The 25,441-nt window shown below is 43.1% G+C and overlaps 1 protein-coding gene across 8 annotated transcripts in view; it reads left to right on the plus strand.

The window, feature by feature from the left end:
* Positions 1-20,496, plus strand: part of LOC121580924 (E3 ubiquitin-protein ligase RNF220) — a 182,613-nt gene extending 162,117 nt beyond the window's left edge. For all 8 annotated transcript variants that reach the window (XM_041896123.2, XM_041896122.2, XM_041896124.2 and 5 more), the window contains 2 exons: positions 145-219; positions 17,478-20,496. In XM_041896123.2, coding sequence (XP_041752057.1) covers positions 145-219; positions 17,478-17,549 — 147 coding nt within the window. In that variant the 3' untranslated portion in view covers positions 17,550-20,496. The remainder of the gene's footprint in view (positions 1-144; positions 220-17,477) is intronic.
* The last annotated feature ends 4,945 nt before the right edge of the window (positions 20,497-25,441 follow it).

Here is a 25,441-nt window from a genome sequence, read left to right on the forward strand (position 1 = left end):
GGCGTCGTTCGTCAGGGCCTGTCCAGTGTTGTACCGTGTGTGCCTGCGACAGCATTTGTGTCTATTTGTGTCAGTCCACACAGTTCCCCTTTAACCTCTTATGTTAATGTTCCCTCTCCCCCCTCCCCCCTCCCCATGTGGCAGGACTCGTACACGATGCCCCTCACCTCCATCCAGTGCTGGCACGTCCACTGTGAGGAATGCTGGCTCAGGACTCTGGTGAGAACCCAACGCCAACCCAGCCTCCACAACACATCACAACACTGCTGTTGCATGGCAACACTACTTCATAACATTACAGCCACTGGTTTCATAGTGACTGAACTCCCTTCCTCCCTCTCTCTTTCTCTGTGGTACATTCCAACAGGGACATGGTAACACAAAATGGTCGCCCCAAATGGGTAGTTAAACTCTGAAATAAAGAGGTCTAATTCTTTCCTCTGAATTATGTCCCTCTAGGTCTGCACGCACACACAGTCTTATGTGTTTTTATTCTCCAAATTTAGCTGTTGGTCAGTGATTAGCCAGTGGAAGCTTTGTAGGTACCTCTCCTCCTCTATTCTCTTTACAAACACAGTAGTGAGTCCCACCTAACTCCTCAACCCCTGGGCAGGACTCTTTAACCCCTTATTGTATAGTGGTTTCCTGATATCAGTGGAATTCAGGCTTATTAGTGTTTTAATGATTCATCTTTCCTATAACGCCAGAAGATGTAATATGCGTTTTCCAAAACACCACGCAGAGAGAACATTCGCTAAGTGCGTCGTTGGAGCATGTGTCGATACTGAAAGAATTGAAAGAAAGGCAGCGCTGCTGTCTGATCAGCTTTCTCCATTCAAATCCTATCTTAACATTCTAATTATTCCATAATACTGACGATGGATCAGCTCCTAGAGCGATATTACCATCTAATGGTTGCAAATATTGATGCGGCTTATTCTAATGCTTACCCTACAATAATGCACTCAATCACAGATTCATTTGGCACATCATTGCACATATTGAAATATATTGAAGCAAATTACAGACAGTGTAGCCTACAAATACAATTCAATTGTCTGAACGTTACATTTATTTCAATATTATTTGAAATATAAAGGCCTATGTAGCCTACAGGCCTACTGTTTTAATTTTTCTTGGTTTTCATTAATCTTTTTATCCTTTGCTTGCTCAATTGCAAAGACATTGGCAACTTTGTATTTGTAGTCAACTTCATTTCCAAGTTATCGGTGGTCACAGAGAGAAAGATAAACAGCTTGATTCTATGTTTAGTGGAGATCTTCTGTGTATAAAGTCACGTGGAAGGGCAAAAAAGCATCTAACAACGCACTTAGCTGTTCTTAACAGGTCTGGGGCAGTCTGTAAATAACGAGTGTTTTCAAGTGCAACTTTAATAAAGATGGTTTTGGGAAACCGCTGGGAGATTAAACGATGTTCCTACAAAGGTTCTAACGATGAGCTTAGCCTTAAGATGCTTTTGGAAAACCGGGCCCTGTACAGTATGCCCAGCCAGGCAGAGAAACCTCCAGGACCGCTGCTGTAGCCTTTGTTTTGGGGAGCATTTGTTGTCCCTGATGCACTCCACCCTCTCCTTTCATCTCCTCCTGTTTTTAGCTGCTCTCTCCCAACAGGGAGACGGCTGGCGTTATCAACTAACACTTTTTGCTACTACACACAGAAGCAATTCATAAGAAAATGCTTCCCAGCCACAGCTTAGCCCTCCTACCTCCTTCTCCAATATACAATATATTAAATACACTGCTGTGTTTTTTTTAAATCACAAAGCCCTGTGTGTGAAAGACAAAGGCGGTGGAGGAAGGAGGGCGGTAGAAGGGAAGACGGAGGGGTGGTTAAGAAATGTGTGCCTGCTGCAGCAGCTTGTTCCTAATGTGGGCGTTAAAATGTTGCCCGAAGACAGCAATAAAAGCGTTGCGCGGCAGGGCTCCCCGCGTTTTGATCAAAGTAAATGCATGTAATCTAGTTAGTCAGGCAGTTTTTTTACGAATTTAATAGAGCGCAGCTGGCGTGCAATGTGAGAAGCCCACACCATACACCAGGCTCATTAAGATCAGGTAACTCCTTTATTTTATATGAAGAAATGCAAGAAAGGCCAGGCCGTCATTCCTTTGTGTAAAGAGGGGAGAGATGGAGGAACCTGGTTCTTATTGGATCCAGGGTGGAGGAGGGGAGGTTCTTAGTGGAAATCCAAGCAGTCTGGGTGAGGTATACAACAATATACAAAGACGATACGGTACGGTAGCTCGTCTGTCTGTCTGCAAGGTGGTTAGGCACTAATTTAAGTTCAGAGCGATCTTTATTCACTTTTGAAATGAACCTGTATGCTGTTAAGACATAACAAGAGAGCTTATCAGTTTGGGCTTGGTCCAAGACTCCCTAACAGTTTCTCTGAGTTCATGTTACTGTTACGGAGACCACCTCCACTCATGGCCCCTCCCCCCCTCTCCTTAGCCAGGTCATCTTTGGTCTAGACATGAGCAGACCTGTTAGGAGCCACAAATCCTCTTTGCACCGGGGTGAGAGAGCTGTCCAGGGCTACCCGGGCCCCCCAGCTGCCCCCTGACTCTAGGTGAGAGAGCTGTCCAGGCCCCCTGACTCCTGGTTCAGGCAGCATGGAGACTCCACTGTTTGCCAACAGCTGTGTGCTCCCTTGTCTGGAGGAAAGATTTAACCCTGTGTACTTAAACACAGTGTACACACACACACACACACACACACAGGGCAAACCCAGCCCACCACATGAGTGTGTCAAGGCTCAGTGTATGAACTCTACCCCCTAGTCCAGTAACTCCCACGATGTACCCTCTGCGTACTCTGCATTAATTCCAGATAGATCACAGGTCAGTCTAGATCACCTGGGTTCATTCAGATAGATCACAGGTCAGTCTGGATCACCTGGGTTCATTCCAGATAGATCACAGGTCAGTCTAGATCACCTGGGTTCATTCCAGATAGATCACAGGTCAGTCTAGATCACCTGGGTTCATTCAGATAGATCACAGGTCAGTCTGGATCACCTGGGTTCATTCCAGATAGATCACAGGTCAGTCTAGATCACCTGGGTTCATTCCAGATAGATCACAGGTCAGTCTAGATCACCTGGGTTCATTCCAGATAGATCACAGGTCAGTCTAGATCACCTGGGTTCATTCCAGATAGATCACAGGTCAGTCTGGAGCACCTGGGTTCATTCCAGATAGATCACAGGTCAGTCTAGATCACCTGGGTTCATTCCAGATAGATCACAGGTCAGTCTAGATCACCTGGGTTCATTCCAGATAGATCACAGGTCAGTCTAGATCACCTGGGTTCATTCCAGATAGATCACAGGTCAGTCTAGATCACCTGGGTTCATTCCAGATAGATCACAGGTCAGTCTAGATCACCTGGGTTCATTCAGATAGATCACAGGTCAGTCTGGATCACCTGGGTTCATTCCAGATAGATCACAGGTCAGTCTAGATCACCTGGGTTCATTCCAGATAGATCATAGGTCAGCCTAGATCACCTGGGTTAATTCCAGATAGATCCCAGGTCAGTCAGCTAGTACCTTTCAGACTTTACATACACAGGTCCCAGTGTGCTGGAAGTTAACTCATGCTCTGAGCACACACACAGGTAGTAGGCTACACCTCCTCCTCACACATCAGTGTGGTTCCAGTACCTTTCCCCATACCTCTCTTTCCTCTTAATGAGTCAGTGACAGGAGACTCGTGAGAGTTCAGTGACAGCAGGTGGTCTACATGTCCCATGTCTTTTGTGTTTGAGCTGGTGTCAGCCCTTGTAGGGTGAGAGGTTCAGCTAGATTAAATTGGTCAGGCTCAATCAAACTCTCAAAGCATTTTAAAGAAAATACTATTTGAACCCAGGGCTAATGCAGGGTGAGTGTTCAGGTAGAGACTATGCTTGGCACTTTGCATATTGTTAGGTTGTGTAGCAGCCCTCCCTCCTGCCGTGGCAGACGCCCACGTCCGTCTCTCTCCCCCATCCACCCAGGACACCACCACTAGGGTTGAATATATTCCCAGTATTTTACAAATGTTCCATCCCGAGAATAAATCACTTTGAAGCGTATTAATATGTATGGATCAAATCTGATGCTACCTTAGCCTGATGAGTCATAGGCTTATATTAAATACATTTTATAAGCCCTACATTAACAACATTTAATGAGGCAAGCCCAAAAAAGCCCAAATGATTGTGCCGTTATCCAATACATATATGATATAGGCTACTGCACATTACGCACGATAGAAAAACATAAAAGCCCATAGATGTAGCTAGCTATATGCTCTCTTGGGTAAATAAATGAAACTAGCTCCAGTAGGCTCATGTTTTTTAGTGTGAACTGTATTACTGTACTGTATTGTATTATACTGTATTATATGGACTGGAATTACATACATTGTTCAAACCATGATAAAGCAGAAGATAACATGTGATTCTGGTGCAGCACATGCGGCCTATGAAGTTACAAGTATAGGCTAGCGAATTTGATTTTAATTTTGAAATATAATAGGGCCTATTTGTATAATTAGTAAGCTGACACATACAGTACCAGTCAAAAGTTGGGACAAACCTACTCATTAACACATATGGAATCATGTAGTAACCAAAAAAGTGTTAAACATATCAAAATATATTTTATATTTGAGATTCTTCAAAGTAGCCACCATTTGCCTTGATGACAGCTTTCCACACTCTTGGTATTCTCTCAACCAGCTTCATGAGGAATGCTTTTCCACCAGTCTTGAAGGAGTTCCCACATATGCTGAGCACTTGTTGGCTGCTTTTCCTTCACTCTGCTGTCCAACTCATCCCAGACCATCTCAATTGGGTTGAGGTCGGGTGATTGTGGAGGCCAGGTCATCTGATGCAGCACTCCATCACTCTCCTTCTTGATCAAATAGCCCTTAGACAGCCTGGAGGTGTGTTGGGTCGTTGTCCTGTTGAAAAACAAATGATAGTCCCACTAAGCGCAAACCAAATGGGATGGCGTATCGCTGCAGAATGCTGTGGTAGCTATGCTGGTTAAGTGTGCCTTGAATTCTAAATAAATCACTGACAGTGTCACAAGCAAAGCACCATCACACCTCCTCCTCCATGCTTCACAATGGGAACCACACATGCGGAGGTCATCCGTTCACCTACTCTGCGTCTCACAAAGACACAGCGATTGGAACCAAAAATCTCAAATTTGGACTCCAGACCGAAGGACAGATTTCCACCGGTCTAATGTCCATTGCTCGTGTTTCTTGGCCAAAGCAAGTCTCTTCTTCTTATTGGTGTCCTTTAGTAGTGGTTTCTTTGCAGCAATTCGACCATGAAGGCCTGATTCACGCAGTCTCCTCTGAACAGTTGATGTTGATGTGTCTGTTACTTGAACTCTGTGAAGCATTTATTTGGGCTGCAATCTGAGGTGCAGTTAACTCTAATGAACTTATCCTCTGCAGCAGAGAACTCTGGGTCTTCTGAAACAGGATACAAGTGGGAAATATAAAGATCCAGTCCATTAAAAAAATTGAAGGCCCCTTACACTTCAGTGTTGTGATGCAAAGATTCTAGCAAAATGTATAGCGCATAGAATAAAAAGGTATTTTCTGACATTATTCATTCTAATCAGACAGGTTTTCTACATGGACAATACATTGGAGATAATATAAGGCAAGTGCTGGAAACAATAGAACACTATGAACAATCTGGGAAACCAGGCCAGCTATTCATAGCAGACTTTGAAAAGGCATTTGATAAAGTATGACTGGAGTTTATATATAAATTCCTGGTGTATTTAAATTTTGGAGAATCTCTTATAAAATGGGTTAAAATTATGTAAAGTAACCCTAAGTGGAAAATAGTAAATAATGGCTATTTCTCAGAAAGTTTTAAACTGTCAAGAGGAGTAAAACAAGGTTGTCCACTATCGGCATATCTATTTAATATGGCCATCGAAATGTTAGCTATTAAAATCAGATCCAGCAATAATATCAAGGGATTAGAAATCCAGGGCTTAAAAACAAAGGTGTCATTGTACGCTGATGATTCATGTTTTCGTTTAAATCCACAATTTGAATCCCTCCACAGCCTCATAGAGGATCTAGATACATTTTCTAACCTCTCTGGATTACATCCAAATTATGATAAATTTACTATATTACGTAAAATCACCCTGATTAACTCTTTAGTATTGTCCCAGTTAACCTATTTGCTTATGGTCTTGCCTACGCCTAGCGAACAGTTTTTCAAATTGTTTTTAGAAAATATATTCAATTTTATTTGGAACGGCAAACCAGACAAAATTAAACGGGCCTATTGGTCAATCGATCAATCATATAATATTACTTTTAGCAAAAAATGTTTATTTTAAATTTACAATCTGTAGAAACAATGAGAATGGAAGGGTTCAGAACTTTTGTGAAACATCACAGTACAGTTGAAAAATATATGGCAAATAGAAATCCAATATGGATGGTTTTAAGAGATAGATGGGTGATGTTGAATGGAGCTGAAGGATGGGACTAACAAAAACTAATAGCAAGATAACTAATGTAACGCATACTGTGTCCATAATAAGTACAGTTGAAGTCAGAAGTTTACATACACTTAGGTTGGAGTCATTAAAACTTGTTTTTCAACCACTCCTCAAATTTCTTGTTAACAAACTATAGTTTTGGCAAGTCGGTTAGGACATCTGCAGTGGGGAAAAAATGTATTTAGTCAGCCACCAATTGTGCAAGTTCTCCCACTTAAAAAGATGAGAGAGGCCTGTAATTTTCATCATAGGTACACATCAACTATGACAGACAAATTGAGGAAAGAAAAATCCAGAAAATCACATTGTAGGATTAGTATTTGGTCTCCTACAAACAAGCAAGATTTCTGACTCTCACAGACCTGTAACTTCTTCTTTAAGAGGCTCCTCTGTCCTCCACTCGTTACCTGTATTAATGGCACCTGTTTGAACTTATCAGTATAAAAGACACCTGTCCACAACCTCAAACAGTCACACTCCAAACTCCACTATGGCCAAGACCAAAGAGCTGTCAAAGGACACCAGAAACTAAATTGTAGACGTGCACCAGGCTGGGAAGACTGAATCTGCAATAGGTAAGCAGCTTGGTTTGAAGAAATCAACTGTGGGAGCAATTATTAGGAAATGGAAGACATACAAGACCACTGATAATCTCCCTCGATCTGGGGCTCCACGCAAGATCTCACCCCGTGGGGTCAAAATGATCACAAGAACGGTGAGCAAAAATCCCAGAACCACACGGGGGGACCTAGTGAATGACCTGCAGAGAGCTGGGACCAAAGTAACAAAGCCTACCATCAGTAACACACTACGCCGCCAGGGACTCAAATCCTGCAGTGCAAGACGTGTCCCCCTGCTTAAGCCAGTACATGTCCAGGCCCGTCTGAAGTTTGCTAGAGTGCATTTGGATGATCCAGAAGAGGATTGGGAGAATGTCATATGGTCAGATGAAACCAAAATAGAACTTTTTGGTAAAAACTAAAATCGTCGTGTTTGGAGGACAAAGAATGCTGAGTTGCATCCAAAGAACACCATACCTACTGTGAAGCATGGGGGTGGAAACATCATGCTTTGGGGCAGTTTTTCTGCAAAGGGACCAGGACGACTGATCCGTGTAAAGGAAAGAATGAATGGGGCCATGTATCGTGAGATTTTGAGTGAAAACCTCCTTCCATCAGCAAGGGCATTGAAGATGAAACGTGGCTGGGTCTTTCAGCATGACAATGATCCCAAACACACCGCCCGGGCAACGAAGGAGTGGAAGCATTTCAAGGTCCTGGAGTGGCCTAGCCAGTCTCCAGATCTCAACCCCATAGAAAATCTTTGGAGGGAGTTGAAAGTCCGTGTTTCCCAGCGACAGCCCCAAAACATCACTGCTCTAGAGGAGATCTGCATGGAGGAATGGGCCAAAATACCAGCAACAGTGTGTGAAAACCTTGTGAAGACTTACAGAAAACGTTTGACCTGTGTCATTGCCAACAAAGGGTATATAACAAAGTATTGAGAAACTTTTGTTATTGACCAAATACTTATTTTCCACCATAATTTGCAAATAAATTCATTAAAAGTCCTACAATGTGATTTTCTGGATTTTATTTCCTCATTTGTCTGTCATAGTTGACGTGTACCTATGACGAAAATTACAGGCCTCTCTCATCTTTTTAAGTGGGAGAACTTGCACAATTGGTGGCTGACTAAATACTTTTTCCCCCACTGTACACCTGTTATGAAAGGCACCAGAGTCTGAAATACAACTAAGCAAGGGGCACCACCAAGCAAGCAGCCCAATGAAGACCAAGGAGCTCTCCAAACAGGTCAGGGACAACGTTGTGGAGAAGTACAGATCAAGGTTGAGTTATAAAAAAATATCAGAAACTTTGAACATCCCACGGAGCACCATTAAATCTATTATTAAACAATTGAAATAATATGGCACCACAACAAACCTGCCAAGAGAGGGCCGCCGCCCACCAAAACTCACGGACCAGGCAAGGAGGGCATTAATCAGAGAGGCAACAAAGAGACCAAAGATAATCCTGAAGGAGCTGCAAAGCTCCACAGCAGAGATTGGAGTATCTGACCATAGGACCACTTTAAGCCGTATACTCCACAGAGCTGGGCTTTATGGAAGAGTGGCCAGAAAAAAGCCATTGCTTAAAGAAAAATATAAGCAAACATGTTTGGTGTTCGCCAAAATGCATGTGGGAGACTCCCCAAACATATGGAAGAAGGTACTCTGGTGAGATGAGTCTAAAATTGAGCTTTATGGCCATCAAGGAAAACGCTATGTCTGGCGCAAACCCAACACCTGTCATCACCCCGAGACCACCATCCCCACAATGAAGCATGGTGGTGGCAGCATCATGCTGTGGTGATGTTTTTCATCGGCAGGGACTGGGAAACTGGTCAGATTTGAAGGAATGATGGACAGCGCTAAATACAGGGAAATTCTTGAGGGAAACCTGTTTCAGTTTTCCAGAGATTTGAGACTGGGACGGAGGTTCACCTTCCAGCAGGAAAATGACCCTAAGCATACTGCTAAAGCAACACTCGAGTAGTTTAAGGGGAGACATTTAAATGTCTTGGAATGGCCTAGTCAAAGCCCAGTCCTCAATCCAATTGAGAATCTGTGGTATGACTTAAAGATTGCTGTACACCAGCGGAACCCATCCAACTTGCAGGAGCTGGAGCAGTTTTGCCTTCTTCAAAGTGGTAGGCATGTTGTGTAAATGTTGTGTAAATCAAATGATACAACCACCCCCAAAATAAATTTTAATTCCAGGTTGGAAGGCAACAAAATAGGAAAAATGCCAAGGGGGGTAAATACTTTCGCAAGCCACTGTGTGTGTGTGTGTGTGTTTATTTATATATATATATACACATTTTAGTCATTTAGCAGACGCTCTTATCCAGAGAGACTTACAGTTAGTGCATACATTATTTTTTTTTTATATATTTTTTTTCATACACCCCGTGGGAAACAAACCCACAACCCTGGCGTTGCAAACACCATGCTCTACGAACTGAGCTACATCCCCTGCCGGCCATTACCTCCCCTACCCTAGACAACGCTGTGCCAATTGTGCGCCGCCCCATGGGTCTCCCGGTCGCGGCCGGCTACGACAGAGCCTGGATTCGAACCAGGATCTTTTGTGGCACAGCTAACACTGCGATGCAGTGCCTTAGACCACTGCGCCACTCGGGAGTATACACACACACACACACAGTGGGGAGAACAAGTATTTGATACACTGCCGATTTTGCAGGTTTTCCTACTTACAAAGCATGTAGAGGTCTATAATTTTTATCATAGGTACACTTCAACTGTGAGAGACGGAATCTAAAACAAAAATCCAGAAAATCACATTGTATGATTTTTAAGTAATTAATTTGCATTTTATTGCATGACATAAGTATTTGATACATCAGAAAAGCAGAACTTAATATTTGGTACAGAAACCTTTGTTTGCAATTACAGAGATCATATGTTTCCTGTAGGTCTTGACCAGGTTTGCACACACTGCAGCAGGGATTTTGGCCCACTCCTCCATACAGACCTTCTCCAGATCCTTCAGGTTTCGGGGGCTGTCGCTGGGCAATACGGACTTTCAGCTCCCTCCAAAGATTTTCAATTGGGTTCAGGTCTGGAGACTGGCTAGGCCACTCCAGGACCTTGAGATGCTTCTTACGGAGCCACTCCTTAGTTGCCCTGGCTGTGTGTTTCCGGTCGTTGTCATGCTGGAAGATCCAGCCACGACCCATCTTCAATGCTCTTACTGAGGGAAGGAGGTTGTTGGCCAAGATCTCGCGATACATGGCCCCATCCATCCTCCCCTCAATACGGTGCAGTCGTCCTGTCCCCTTTGCAGAAAAGCATCCCCGAAGAATGATGTTTCCACCTCCATGCTTCACAGTTGGGATGGTGTTCTTGGGGTTGTACTCATCCTTCTTCTTCCTCCAAACACGGAGAGTGGAGTTTAGACCAAAAAGCTCTATTTTTGTCTCATCAGACCACATGACCTTCTCCTATTCCTCCTCTGGATCATCCAGATGGTCATTGTCAAACTTCAGACGGGCCTAGACATGCGCTGGCTTGAGCAGGGGGACCTTGCGTGTGCTGCAGGATTTTAATCCATGAATGCGTAGTGTGTTACTAACGGTTTTCTTTGAGACTGTGGTCCCAGCTCTCTTCAGGTCATTGACCAAGTCCTGCCGTGTAGTTCTGGGCTGATCCCTAACCTTCCTCATGATAATTGATGTCCCATGAGGTGAGATCTTGCATGGAGCCCCAGACCGAGGGTGATTGACCGTCATCTTGAACTTCTTCCATTTTCTAATAATTGCGCCAACAGTTGTTGCCTTCTCACCAAGCTGCTTGCCTATTGTCCTGTAGCCCATCCCAGGCTTGTGCAGGTCTACAATTTTATCCCTGATGTCCTTACACAGCTCTCTGGTCTTGGCCATTGTGGAGAGGTTGGAGTCTGTTTGATTGAGTGTGTGGACAGGTGTCTTTTATACAGGTAACGAGTTCAAACAGGTGCAGTTAATACAGATAATGAGTGGAGAACAGGAGGGCTTCTTAAAGAAAAACTAACAGGTCTGTGAGAGCCGGAATTCTTACTGGTTGGTAGGTGATCAAATACTTATGTCATGCAATAAAATGCAAATTAATTACTTAAAAATCATACAATGTGATTTTCTGGATTTTTGTTTTAGATTCCAACTCTCACAGTTGAAGTGTACCTATGATAAAAATGACAGACCTCTACATGCTTTGTAAGTAGGAAAACCTGCAAAATCGGCAGTGTATCAAATACTTGTTCTGCCCACTGTATCCCAGTCTGCGTGATCAAAACAATCTTGAAGCGTGGATTCCGATTGGTCAGACCAGCGTTGAATAGTCCTTAGCACGGGTACTTCCTGTTTGAGTTTCTGCCTATAGGAAGGGAGAAGCAAAATGGAGGCGTGGTCAGATTTGCCGAAAGGAGGGCGGGGGAGGGCCTTATAACCATCCCGGAAGTTTTAATAGCAATGGTCGAGGGTTTTAGCATCGCGAGTACAACAGTCGATATGTTGATAGAACTTCGGCAGCCTAGTCCTCAAATTTGCTTTGTTAAAATCCCCGGCTACAATAAATGCAGCCTCAGGATATGTGGTTTCCAGTTTGCATAAGGTCCAGTGAAGTTCTTTGAGGGCCGTCGTGGTATCGGCTTGAGGGGGGATATACACGGCCGTGACTATAACCTAAGAAAATTATCTTGGGAGATAATACGGTCGGCATTTGATTGTGAGATATTCTAGGTCGGGTGAACAGAAGGACTCGAGTTCCTCTATGTTACTACAATTACACCACGAGTCGTTAATCATGAAACACACACCTCTGCCCTTCTGCTTCCCGGAGAGATATTTCTACCTGTTTGCGCGATGAACTGAGAACCCATCTGGCTGGACTGATTTCGACAGAATATCCCAAGAGAGCCATGTTTCCGTGAAACAGAGTATGTTACAGGCCTTGATGTCTCTCTGGAAAGAAATCCTTGCCCATAGTTCGTCGACTTTGTTAACCAAAGATTGAACATTAGTGAGTAGAATACTTGGAAGCAGTGGGTGGTGTGCGCGCCTCCTAAGTCGGACCAGCAGGCCGCTCCGAGTGCCTCTCCTCCGCCGGCGATGTTTTGGGTGAGCCGCTAGAATCAGTTCAGTTGCCCTGGGGAGAGCAAACAAAGGATCTGCTTCGGGAAAGTCGTATTCCTGGTCGTAATGCTGGTGAGTTACCGCCGCTCTGATATCCAATAGTTTTCTCGGCTGTATGTAATGATGCAAAACACTTTCTGAGCTAATAATGTAAAAAATAATACATAATAAAACAAAATACTGCGAAGTTTCCTAAGAGCTTGTCGCGAGGCTGCCATCTTCGTCCACATATATCCACATCATTTTCCTTCCTCATGATGCCATCTATTTTGTGAAGTGCACCAGTCCCTCCTGCAGCAAAGCACCCCCACAGCATGATGCTGCCACCCCCATGCTTTACGGTTGGGATGGTGTTCTTCGGCTTGCAAGCGTCCCCCTTTTTCCTCCAAACATAACGATGGTCATTCTGGCCAAACAGTTCTATTTTTGTTTCATCAGACCAGAGGACATTTCTCCAAAAAGTACAATCTTTGTCCCCATGTGCAGTTGCAAACCATAGTCTGGCTTTTTTATGGCGGTTTTGAAGCAGTGGCTTCTTCCTTGCTGAGCGGCCTTTCAGGTTATGTCAATATAGGCTCGTTTTACTGTGGATATAGATACTTATGTACCTCTTTCCTCCAGCGTCTTCACAGGGTCCTTTGCTATTGTTCTGGGATTGATTTGCACTTTTCGCACCAAAGTACGTTATTCACTAGGAGACAGAACGCGTCTCCTTCCTGAGCGGTATGACGGCTGCGTGGTCCCATGGTGTTTATTCTTGTGTACTATTGTTTGTACAGATGAACATGGTACCTTCAGGCGTTTGGAAATTGCTCCCAAGGATGAACCAGACTTGTGGAAGTCAAAAAAAAAATATCTGAGGTCTAGGCTGATTTCTTTTGATTTACCCATGATGTCAAGCAAAGAGGCACTGAGTGTGAAGGTATGCCTTGAAATACATCCACAGGACTCAAATGATGTCAATTAGCCTATCAGAAGCTTCTAAAGCCATGACATCATTTTCTGGAATTTTCCAAGCTGTTTAAAGGCACAGTCAACTTAGTGTATGTAAACTTCTGACCCACTGGAATTGTGATACAGTGAATTATAAGTGAAATAATCTGTCTTTAAACAATTGTTGGAAGAATTACTTGTGTCATGCACAAAGTAGATGTCCTAACCGAATTGCCAAAACTATAGTTTGTTAACAATACAGTGGGGGAAAAAAGTATTTAGTCAGCCACCAATTGTGCAAGTTCTCCCACTTAGAAAGATGAGAGAGGCCTGTAATTTTCATCATAGGTACATGTCAACTATGACAGACAAAATGAGAAAAAAAAATCCAGAAAATCACATTGTAGGATTTTTTATGAATTTATTTGCAAATTATGGTGGAAAATAAGTATTTGGTCAATAACAAAAGTTTCTCAATACTTTGTTATATACCCTTTGTTGGCAATGACACAGGTCAAACGTTTTCTGTAAGTCTTCACAAGGTTTTCACACACTGTTGCTGGTATTTTGGCCCATTCCTCCATGCAGATCTCCTCTAGAGCAGTGATGTTTTGGGGCTGTCGCTGGGCAACATGGACTTTCAACTCCCTCCAAAGATTTTCTATGGGGTTGAGATCTGGAGACTGGCTAGGCCACTCCAGGACCTTGAAATGCTTCTTACGAAGCCACTCCTTCGTTGCCCGGGAGGTGTGTTTGGGATCATTGTCATGCTAAAAGACCCAGCCACGTTTCATCTTCAATGCACTTGCTGATGGAAGGAGGTTTTCACTCAAAATCTCACGATACATGGCCCCATTCATTCTTTCCTTTACACGGATCAGTCGTCCTGGTCCCTTTGCAGAAAAACAGCCCCAAAGCATGAAGTTTCCACCCCCATGCTTCACAGTAGGTATGGTGTTCTTTGGATGCAACTCAGCATTCTTTGTCCTCCAAACACGATGAGTTGAGTTTTTACCAAAAAAGTTCTATTTTGGTTTCATCTGACCATATGACATTCTCCCAAACTTCAGACGGGCCTGGACATGTACTGGCTTAAGCAGGGGGACACGTCTGGCAATGCAGGATTTGAGTCCCTGGCGGAGTAGTGTGTTACTGATGGTAGGCTTTGTTACTTTGGTCCCAGCTCTCTGCAGGTCATTCACTAGGTCCCCCCGTGTGGTTCTGGGATTTTTGCTCACCGTTCTTGTGATCATTTTGACCCCACGGGGTGAGATCTTGCGTGGAGCCCCAGATCGAGGGAGATTATCAGTGGTCTTGTATGTCTTCCATTTCCTAATAATTGCTCCCACAGTTGATTTCTTCAAACCAAGCTGCTTACCTATTGCAGATTCAGTCTTCCCAGCCTGGTGCAGGTCTACAATTTTGTTTCTGGTGTCCTTTGACAGCTCTTTGGTCTTGACCATAGTGGAGTTTGGAGTGTGACTGTTTGAGGTTGTGGACAGGTGTCTTTTATACTGATAACAAGTTCAAACAGGTGCCATTAATACAGGTAACGAGTGGAGGACAGAGGAGCCTCTTAAAGAAGAAGTTACAGGTCTGTGAGAGCCAGAAATCTTGCTTGTTTGTAGTTGACCAAATACTTATTTTCCACCATAATTTGCAAATAAATTCATTAAAAAACCTACAATGTGATTTTCTGGATTTTTTTTTCTCAATTTGTCTGTCATAGTTGACGTGTACCTATGATGAAAATGACAGGCCTCTCATCTTTTTAAGTGGGAGAACTTGCACAATTGGTGGCTGACTAAATACTTTTTTTCCCCACTGTACATTTGTGGAGTGGTTGAAAAACGAGTTTTAATGACTCCAACCTAAGTGTATGTAAACTTCCGACTTCAACTGTATATATATACATACATACATACATACATACATACATACATACATACATATGTTTGCAAGAGAAAAAAAACATGGAGGATTGGAAGTGATTACATTGATGGAAGTTACAATCTATCTGCAATATTAAAGCTGATCTACCCCTAAAACAAACAAACAAAAAAACTCTGGGTCTTCCTTTCCTGTGGCGGTCCTCATGAGAGCCAGTTTTATCATAGCGCTTAATGGATTTTGCGACTGCACTTGAAGAAACTTTCAAAGTTCTTGAAATGTTCCGTATTGACTGACTTTCATGTCTTAAAGTAATGATGGACTGTCGTTTCTCTTTGCTTATTTGAGCTTTTCTTGCCATAATATGGACTTAGTCTTTTACCAAATAGGGCTATCTTCAGTATAGCAACCCTACCTTGTCACAAGACATCTGATTGGCTCAAACGCATTTAGAAGGAAAGAAATTCCACAAATTAACTTTTAACAATGCACACCTGTTAATTGAAATGCATTCCAGGTGACTACCTCATGAAGCTGGTTGAAAGAATGCTAAGATTGTGCAAAGCTGTCATCAAGGCAAAGGGTGGCTACTAAGAATCTCAAATATAAAATATATTTTGATTTGTTTAACACTTTTTTGGTTACTACATGATTCCATATGTGTTATTTAATACTTTTGATGTCTTCACTATTATTCTACAATGTAGAAAATACAGAAAAACCCTGGAATGAGTAGGTGTCCAAATTTTTGACTGGTACTGTATGTACCTTTTCATAATATTTCCCCTAATGTTATTAGCCTGCCTACCTCTTTCTCTATTGTTGCTTCATTCCTTCCTCGCTTTCAACAGTTAAATGAAATACGTTTTGTTGTCCTTATCGTCATCATTCTAATGACATCCTTGAATAATATAGGACTAGAATTAGATGCAGAAGGCTTTCACCTCTCTTAACAAAAATTGCATGGTTATGGGTCTGAATAAATAACTGCTATAGCGTACCGCCATTGCACTTTCGCTCTTCTTTCCAACTAAAGAGCTTGTGTCCATCCTCAAATAGTGTATTGGTATAAGAAATACTAAAAAATATAATGTCCAGCAAGCTTTTCTAGTCTGGATTTTCCTGTATGGGACTCCAAGAGCTAAGGAGTGTTTTTTAAGGAGAGGCCAGTGGAGCACAGGTGTTTGCGTTTTGCGCAAGAGACAGAGGCTATAAGTTAGAAGCTTATTATGCATAACCCCTCATTACTTAGCTAAATATACGGTTAATACTGCATTGAATGTATTACCTGAAAGAGGTACGCTAGGACATCTATATATAGGGCGATGTATCAATCTAGAACAGGATTAAACATTTAGGATGCAATTTGGATAGATTTGATGGAGAGAGAAAGACTGCGAGAGAGTGCTCGCGCGTGCACTGATTTAAAGCAATGATATTCGAGTGATAGGCTATTTAAGAAATCTGCAGTTGAATATATAAAAAAACATCTTTACAATTAAAAAAACAAGGTGACCCCAGAAAGACAGATGGAGATGGGTAAATTAGACACGCATTCGGTCTTTATATTACTGTAACATAGACTATGCTGCAGCAAATGTAGGCCTACCTGTCACAAGAACAAAGTTACCATGATGAGATGATAGGGCTACATGCATTGTGAACTGGGCTCTATACTGAGATGGGCAGTCTGTCCCCACCCTGAGCATTGATTCATCATGCAGAGGCCGTAGAGAATCCAGATTTAGACAGCGCATATAATTTAACAGTTCCATTTCACGTCATGCTGTTCATATAAATTATTTATTATAATTTACCGGTTTCTCACAGTTATTTATCCCAGGAAAAGGGAGTGGTTTTGGGCGGTAAATCTCATTTACCAGGTTTCCGCCATTCCCTAACTACCACCACCTCCTCGTTTGGCACAGCGAAAGGAGACCACACAGCTTACCTTGCCCTGTTCTCAGCTTCTGCACCCGCTGCCTTTTAATTACACCCACACAACACGGCTTTATAGGAGATGGCAGTGATTCAAAGTGGTAGAGAGCAGAACAGAGCAGGAGTCCTGGAACAGGATGATGAGCAGGCTTTGATGCTCCACGTGCTCCACTATAGGCCGTCTGTCTGACTGGCGGATGCATGCATAGGGCTCTACACTCTGTGGCTGGATGTGGGCTGCATGCCAGCATCATTTGGTTAGCTACTCTTTTATGTGGTTTTATACCTGTTCTGTACTGATGTGGTTGTTTTGATCTATTACAGGACCATTTCTGTACTGTCAGTCAATTTATGTACCACATACTATTTTACCAGAGTGGTTTGACAAGCATTCTCTATGCTTTACTCAAACAAACCTTTAACTGCTCATATTGTGACCTCAACAATGACCTTTTTCTCTCTTTCTCTCCCACAGGGAAATAAGAAACTGTGCCCACAATGCAACACCATCACGTCGCCAGGAGATCTAAGGCGCGTCTACTTGTGAAGAAGACTACGCCTGCCCTGACTGGGCCTCCATCTCCAACCCCCTCCTCCCTCCATTTTTTCCCTCTTCTTATTTCCATTTGTTCTCACCGTTTTTGTTTTGGGGTATGTGAAGCCGCCCTCATAGCTTAAAGAGACGAGACTGATGTCTTGATTGACTCTTCCGATCAGGGGAGGACTGACTGACTGACTGACTGATCAACCAACCCGGTTTGAGAACAGAACCGAACCCAGTGGTCCATTATGACTGAGTGTTCTCAGAATGACAAATAAACCAACCACCCCTCACTGGCTCCCTCCACCCTCCAGCCTGTCCTCTATTGGTGGGTGGTCCACTCCACACTTCTGGTTCTGTGTGTTTTGATCCTTTAGCTCTCAGGCGACCCAGCTTTACACTGTTGTGCTACTCATGGTGCCCCCCTCCCCTGCTTGCCTCAACATCATCTCTGCTGAAAGGTGTGTTCAGGTGGGAGGAGGTGGTGTTGTAACTCCCCCCCTTTTACCATCACTGCTCGCTGTGTGTAGAAAACCCATCTTGGTTCAAGCCATCAGGACAGCCAAGCTAGACATTGAGCTGGCCGCCGGTCGTCACACCCTGCTTGAAGGCCTGGTAAGGGGGAAAGGAAAACAAGCAATTCTTTGAGCTTTCTACCAAACCCACAACCTCGGAACATCCAGAGGATCCTCTTCTTTTCAACCTCTTTTTTTCCTTCCTTCCTTCTTTTGTGGTGTTAAATCGTGAAGTCAACCAAATTCCAAGAATCAGTGCAAGCACATGTATAATAGTGTATGTTAGTTTACAGTGTTGTGTGTAAATGACATAGCGCTTACACTTGTATACATATGTGCACACATGCTTACACACATTCACACATGCGCGCACACACTCACAAAAGTATATATTAATAAAGTCCAGTTTTTAGTTTGAGTTTTGGGGAAGGGTAGCGAATGATGTTTAATCAATGTGAAAAAGAAAGCCCTCTGTATTTTTCAACCGATGTTGTCATCTTGAGGTTGAAGTTGTATTTCATTGTACAGGAATAGATTTAAGTCACAATAATAATAATAATAATAATAAACTACTCAAAACTAGAAATTCAAGGTTTAGATGGTGTACGTTTTTCCTTCAACTATACAGTAAAAGCTGTCGAAGTTTTAAACCTAAAGCAAGGAGTATATGTTTATTTTATTTTATGTTTGTTTTTATGGAATGGAACGGTTCAAATCGCTCTAACCCTAGACGAGGGGAGATGATGGCTTTGAATTGTTACGTAACTGCAACGCTGGCCAATTGAACAGCTGTTTTCTAAATCACAACCGGGAACGCAGTTGAGTTAACCTCCACCTCCGCTGCTTGTCCTCAGTTGAACAGCCTACGTGTTGAGTTAACCTCCACCTCCGCTGCTTGTCCTCAGTTGAACAGCCTACGTGTTGAGTTAACCTCCACCTCCGCTGCTTGTCCTCAGTTGAACGTGTTGATCATATCACTTAGCTTTTCTGTTTTGGCCTCCACTCTGATAAAGCCTCATAAGATGCTTCTACTCCAGAAATGTTTTTCCATTGTGCGACCCAGCCAGGCTTCCAACCTGGCAACTCGTCAAGGCAGGTCCTTCCCATCTGTGAAGGAAGGAGCGGTGGGCCGACATGTTGGCCCAGCCCAGCCCACTCTGACTGCCCAAGCCCAGTTACTGAACACTTCCCCACAGCAAGGTGTTGTGCTTTGTAGTTGTAAAACGATGTATCCTGTGATGTCTGTATTGATGTAAGCTGACAAAAAAGAAAGAAGAAATTAAAGGTTTATGACTGAATTCAAACCCCCAATGAAAACCCTGCAGATATATTACAGGGTTAAAGTTCCCTGTCACTGGGACGGGTTTCTGTCATGGATTATTTTTTTCTTTGTATTTTTTTCTAAAATCTTGAAAAGGACTGGAATTGGTCAAACTCTCAAATTATCCTCTTTTCCTAAATGCATGATGGTCATGAAAGGGGAGGTTAATTTGCCCCAGACAATCGATCTGAGATCGACTTAAGTTTCAGTCATGGGATTTTTTTGTTGCTTTAACCCCTGTAAATTAACACACGTGCAGAACAGAAATGTAAAATGTTCAGTGAAGGGGAACAATAGATGATGGCTTTAATCACAAATGCAAAGCGTTGGATATTTATTTCAGTCCAGACCTTCTGGTTTCCATTCACGTCCATGTTCTTCATGGACTAGCGTTTTCAGAACTGTCTCCAGTTTAGTGTTCATTGCGTTTTTTGTTTAGGTCTAAGATTGTCTTTGATCATATCCCTCCATTGTGGATTTAGATGCTATTTTACAACCATTATTTGAGTCATAATGATGGCTGCATTGTAGACACACAGCAGATTTGTTTTCATAAAAGCAGTATACAACATCTTTAGTAAAATATTATTGTTCCTCTAAAAGGAATGTTCTGGAGCAGCCTGTTAGAAGGGATGATCACAGGCTCGTAGAACCTCAAAGGATCTGTAGAACAATTCCACATTGTTACAAAGATTTTTTCCCAATACCTCTGTTCATTCATACAGTACATGTATGTATAGGTTTTTGTTCTAGTTTCACTTTGTAGTCACTTGTACAGGTAACCATGCATAGGCAAATGAACACATAGAGCTGTGCTATGGTATGTGTGGGGCACCTTTGAACCCATAATAGGATGTTTGAGCTTACTGCACCTGTGTGACAAGACAAGTTCTGTGAATCTGCTTCACAACACTGTTGAGAATTAAGGGTTAAGGTCTTCTCTCACTTTGTGGTTCCTTCCTTCAACTGGAGATTTATTTCAACCTGCCCCAAAGATGACAAATTGCACAAGATGATTGTGTCAAATAATTTGTGTCTTGTATATTCTTGAAAATGGTACGTGTCTTTCCCGTTTGTAAACTACATTTGACATTAATTAAATGATTGTAAATCAGAAGTGTGCCGCCTCTTCACAGATCCCATCACTCATTGTTCTCATTGCTCATTACTCTCTTTAGGTCCTGAATATGAATTAACATTAAAAACATCTATACTGAACAAAAATATAAACGCAACATGCAACAATTTCAAAGATTTTACTGAGTTACAGTTCATATAAGGAAATCAGTCAATTGAAATACATTCATTAGACCCTAATCTATGGATTTCACATGACTGGGAATACAGATATGCATCTGTTTGGTCACAGATACCTTTAAAAAAAAAAGCTAGGGGCGTGGATCAGAAAACCAGTCAGTATCTGGTGTGAACACCATTTGCCTCATCCAGCGTGACATGTCTCCTTCGCATAGAGTTGATCAGGCTGTTGATTGTGGCCTGTGGAATGTTGTCCCACTCCTCTTCAATGGCTGTGTGAAGTTGCTGGATATTGGCGGGAACAGGAAGACGCTGTCGTACATGTCGATCCAGAGCATCCCAAACATGCTCAATGGGTGACATGTCTGGTGAATATGCAGGCCATGGAAGAACTGGGACAACATGGGGGCCGTCCGTGCATTATCATGCTGAAACATGAGGTGATGGCGGCGAATAAAATTGCAATCGATAAAATGCAATTGTGTTCATTGTCCATAGCTTATGCCTGCCCATACCATAACCCCACCGGCACCATGGGGCACTCCGTTCACAATGTTGACATCAGCAAACCGCTCGCCCACACAACGACATACAAGGTCTGTGGTTGTGAGGACATTCTGCCAAATTCTCTAAAGTGACGTTGGCGGTGGCTTATGGTACAGAAATTAACATTAAATTGTCTGGCAACAGCTCTGGTGGACATTCCTGCCGTCAGCATGCCAATTGCACACTCCCTCAAAACTTCAGACATCTATGGCATTGTGTTGTGTGACAAAGCTGCACATTTTAGAGTGGCCTTTTATTGTCCCCAGCACAAGGTGCACCTGTGTAATGATCATGCTGTTTAATCAGCTTCTTGATATGCCACACCTGTCAGGTGGATGAATTATCTTGGCAAAGGAGAAATGCTCACTAACATGGATGTAAACAAATGTGTGCACAAAATTTGAGAGAAATAAGCTTTTTGTGCATATGGAAAATTCTGGGATCTTTTATTTCAGCTCATGAAACATGGGACCAACACTTTAAATGTTGCGTTTATATTTTTGTTCAGTATAGTTAAAACTAGGGGAACGTTTCATACGTTTCATTGTGAGTGATCAACATTTCTATGTTTTCCCAACAGCCAAGCCAATGATTAGGAATTCCTCTAGAATCAAGTTATTCAAAAATAGACTTTGCTGGAAATAGTAGCCTCCATTGCCATCTAGAGGCAACTAACTCTAAAGTGTTTCTAACTCCCAAACCCCCTAATGATGAGTGCTCTCCAGATGGTGCAGCATGCAGGTAGGCTGAGGCAAGGGAAAGTGTGTGTGCTTGTTAACATCACTAGAACAATCCAGCCAAAGAACACTGCCCATTCAGCAGGAACCTGTTACAGTAATTTGGTGGAATTACTACAAGATGATCATTGAAAGTAATTTTTCCCCTTGGTGCCGCTTAGATCCATGGCCAAACCTTGAATTCAACCAATATTGCCTTTCCGATGCAGAGGTAAAAAAAGGCACATCCTGAAAAAAGCTACACAATCCCTAGAATTGATGTAAGTGTTATCAGATGCTAATAAACTAGTGATGAATAAGTTAGAAAGAAGGCCGGGGTTCTAATAAACTTCCTGTGGAGCTGAACTTCACCTCCTACTCCTGCTGAAGGTTCTGGAAGCTCCCTAGGATGGAGCCCCAAAGTCAGGGTTTTTGCATCTAAATGGTAGCCTATTCCCTATATAGTGCACTACTTTTGACCATAGCCCAATGGACTATATAGTACACTATATAGGAAACCGGGTCAGTGCAATTTGGGACCTTGCCTGGTAGGTTGTTGGTGTTTACCCACCCAACAGTGAACCTGAGTCTGCTTTCCTCATTGGTTTTATGACTGGGGCCTTGCCCAGAGAGAGGTTGACTGACTGGCTATGGGCCTGTATATAGCAATCTGAGGTATGGTCAGTCTAAGACCATGGGAAATGAAGTCTGGATATCAACACTCAATCTTACCCCAACAAGCAAGGAGAGGACAGGATGGGGACAATCAGATTAGGATTGACCAGTGGATAAACACGTGCTTAACACCCCCTGAGTTTTAAGTGTGTGTGGGGTCAAAGTGGAGAAGGAGTGACCGCTAGGCTGGAGGTGAGGGCTGAGGGGTTTGGGGGCAGGAGGCCAGATTAAATGTGCCTATATGGTTAAATGAAAGTTACAGAGCCTGTATCATTTACCCCCCAGCCCAGCCTGTCAAGAGGTTGTAGGCCAGCCACCCAACCAATCCATAACTGGTGCATTAGAGGAGCTGTGGCTGAGGGTCAGGTTACGGCTAGTCTTGGAGCCTGAGTGGCTCTGGACCCAGGAAGTGGGGGCTCCAAGTCAAGGCAGATCTATAGAAATTGCTTTTGGAGGTCAAAGCTTGTCCTGATGGGGGAGTATAGAGTGTGGGGGCCATTATTGCTAGTTTACAAACATCTCCACAGACCGATCAATAGGACAGGCCTTCCCTGCTGTGTTTGGTAATTGCTCTATTGCATTGCCTGTCTGTACCAATGGTAATTTACACCTTCACGTGGGAATTTGACTTGGATCCCCTACCCTACCTCCCCCTACTAGCATCCTCCTCTTCCTCTGGCACTCAGCATATCGCTGCTGGTACAACTCATTCAATTAAGGATCTGCTCTCCACCATGGCCTTTTTGCAACATCGATCCAACCCAAGGTGGTTCATCGGAAAATAATTTGATCAGTCAGGGGATCTCTGTTTGGAGAAAAGGGAAGGGAGAGTGTTTGACATATGCCATATGGTGTTGTGTCCTTTTCTGTTTCCGACCATGGTGATGCCGGAGATATCTAACCCCACCGTTTTAGTCTGACCTATCGCAAATTGGAGGCGCCTTCAGAAAGGGCCATTTGAACCAGTTAAGAGGTTTAGGCAGGTCAATCAGCTGATCATTCAGCCAATCTCTCCTATTTACCACCTATCATTATCCTAATATTACAGGGGCAGTTATTGAATGGTTTTATAGGCTAATCATCTTTTTAAGATATACGAACTCTCAAAAAAAGAAACAACTATTTCAAACAAGTGCAAAAAGAAACTCTTCTCGTTGACCCCTCTCCAGAGTAATTACAGCTAAAGAGACAAAGCAGCCCATAGAAGCCAGCGTCTTTACTAAACCCTAGCTAGCGTGGTTGTCAATGTCTTCAGTCCTCTTCTCTGCCTAGCTAATCCCATAACTACAGTTTCACTAAATTGCTTTCATTCCATGAATGCTTAAGAGATTGGAGAATGACATTATGTGGGTTTAGAGCGGGATGTTTTTTCAATAACAAGGCGAGGTGAGACTGCTTCAGTGTGTATTCATGTACAGGATTACTGTCATCCGCTATGTGTGCAATGAGACATTAAGGCAAAGCCACCAAAGAAACCTAAAACCAACATGTGGGAGTGCTCCAAAGTTACCTTCCTAATCTCTCTCTCACAAAACTGTGACTGATTTACATTAGCTTCCTCCTAATACTTTACAGCTATTGTGGTGATATTAAAAGTTTACAATTTGGCTGCCCACACACCCACATCCCACACAGTATTGATGCCTAGTATGAAGTTATCACACTAGGCTATTATAGCCAACACATTTTTTGGCATGAGAGTTTTCCATAACATTTTATGAAATGTTTGTATGCAAGCAATAACTGCTTCAATTTCCGTTATTCAGCCAACTTGGTATTTACTCTCACTGTCCACATGGGGGCACTAAGAAGCAAGACACAATGTTTTTTCAAGGAGACAGTTCATGCCAGTACATGTTTGATCAGGCTGTCAATGGTGGAAGTAGCCTACTGTAGGTTAAAAAATAAATCACCCTTTGAAATCAGATTGATGATCAATTAAATAATAGCTGTTTTGATAGTAAACTCACGCGATAGAAGAGATGAAGTTGTGAATACATTTACATTTTGGTCATGTAGTTGTGAATACATTTATAATAATAATATGCCATTTAGCAGACGCTTTTATCCAAAGCGACTTACAGTCATGCGTGCATACATTTTTGTGTATGGGTGGTCCCGGGGATCGAACCCACTACCTTGGCGTTACAAGCGCCGTGCTCTACCAGCTGAGCTACAGAGCAGCTACAGTCATTTAGCAGACGCTCTTATCCAGAGCGACTTACAAGAGCAATTGGGGTTAAGGGCTCATTGACAGATCTGGGATTCCAACCAGCAACCTTTCGGTTACTGGCCCACCGCTCTTGACCGCTAGGCTAATTGGTGGGTTCTTCTTCTACTCAACTAACAGAGGCATATGATGCTAATAGTGTTTTCACACTTATTTTAGTAAAAGCATTATTTTCAGCCTATGTTAAATACAATAGAAAACGACGCATTGCAAAACCTTTACCTAACTTACGCTTCTGCCCAGAGTTCAAGTTAACCAGGACAGGTCAGTGTTATGTTATATTAACCTACTGCCTGGCCTGCCACCCCCCACATAGACAGGAGCATGAACCTGCCACCCCCTGTCACCCCCAGCCGCCCCCAGCCGCCCCCTGCCAAACCCCACAGCCACCCACCAGAGACAGGCTCCAGACAACGAAGGCCTTTGAATGGGCCCCGCAATGAAGACCGAGATGCTCCCACAATTACCAGGGACATTTCATCTTCTCCCTTCTGTCCCCTTCAACACACCGCCTTTCATCTCCAGTTGGCCCCAGGGGGAACACTGAGGGTTTTGTGTGTGATGATGGGGGAGAGGGGACGGGGGTAGGAGAGAGCGGTGGAGGGGAATGGGAGGGGGTGGACAAGGTTGCTGAGGGA

This window comes from Coregonus clupeaformis, chromosome 14, assembly GCF_020615455.1.
Source record: "Coregonus clupeaformis isolate EN_2021a chromosome 14, ASM2061545v1, whole genome shotgun sequence".
NCBI lineage: Eukaryota > Metazoa > Chordata > Actinopteri > Salmoniformes > Salmonidae > Coregonus > Coregonus clupeaformis.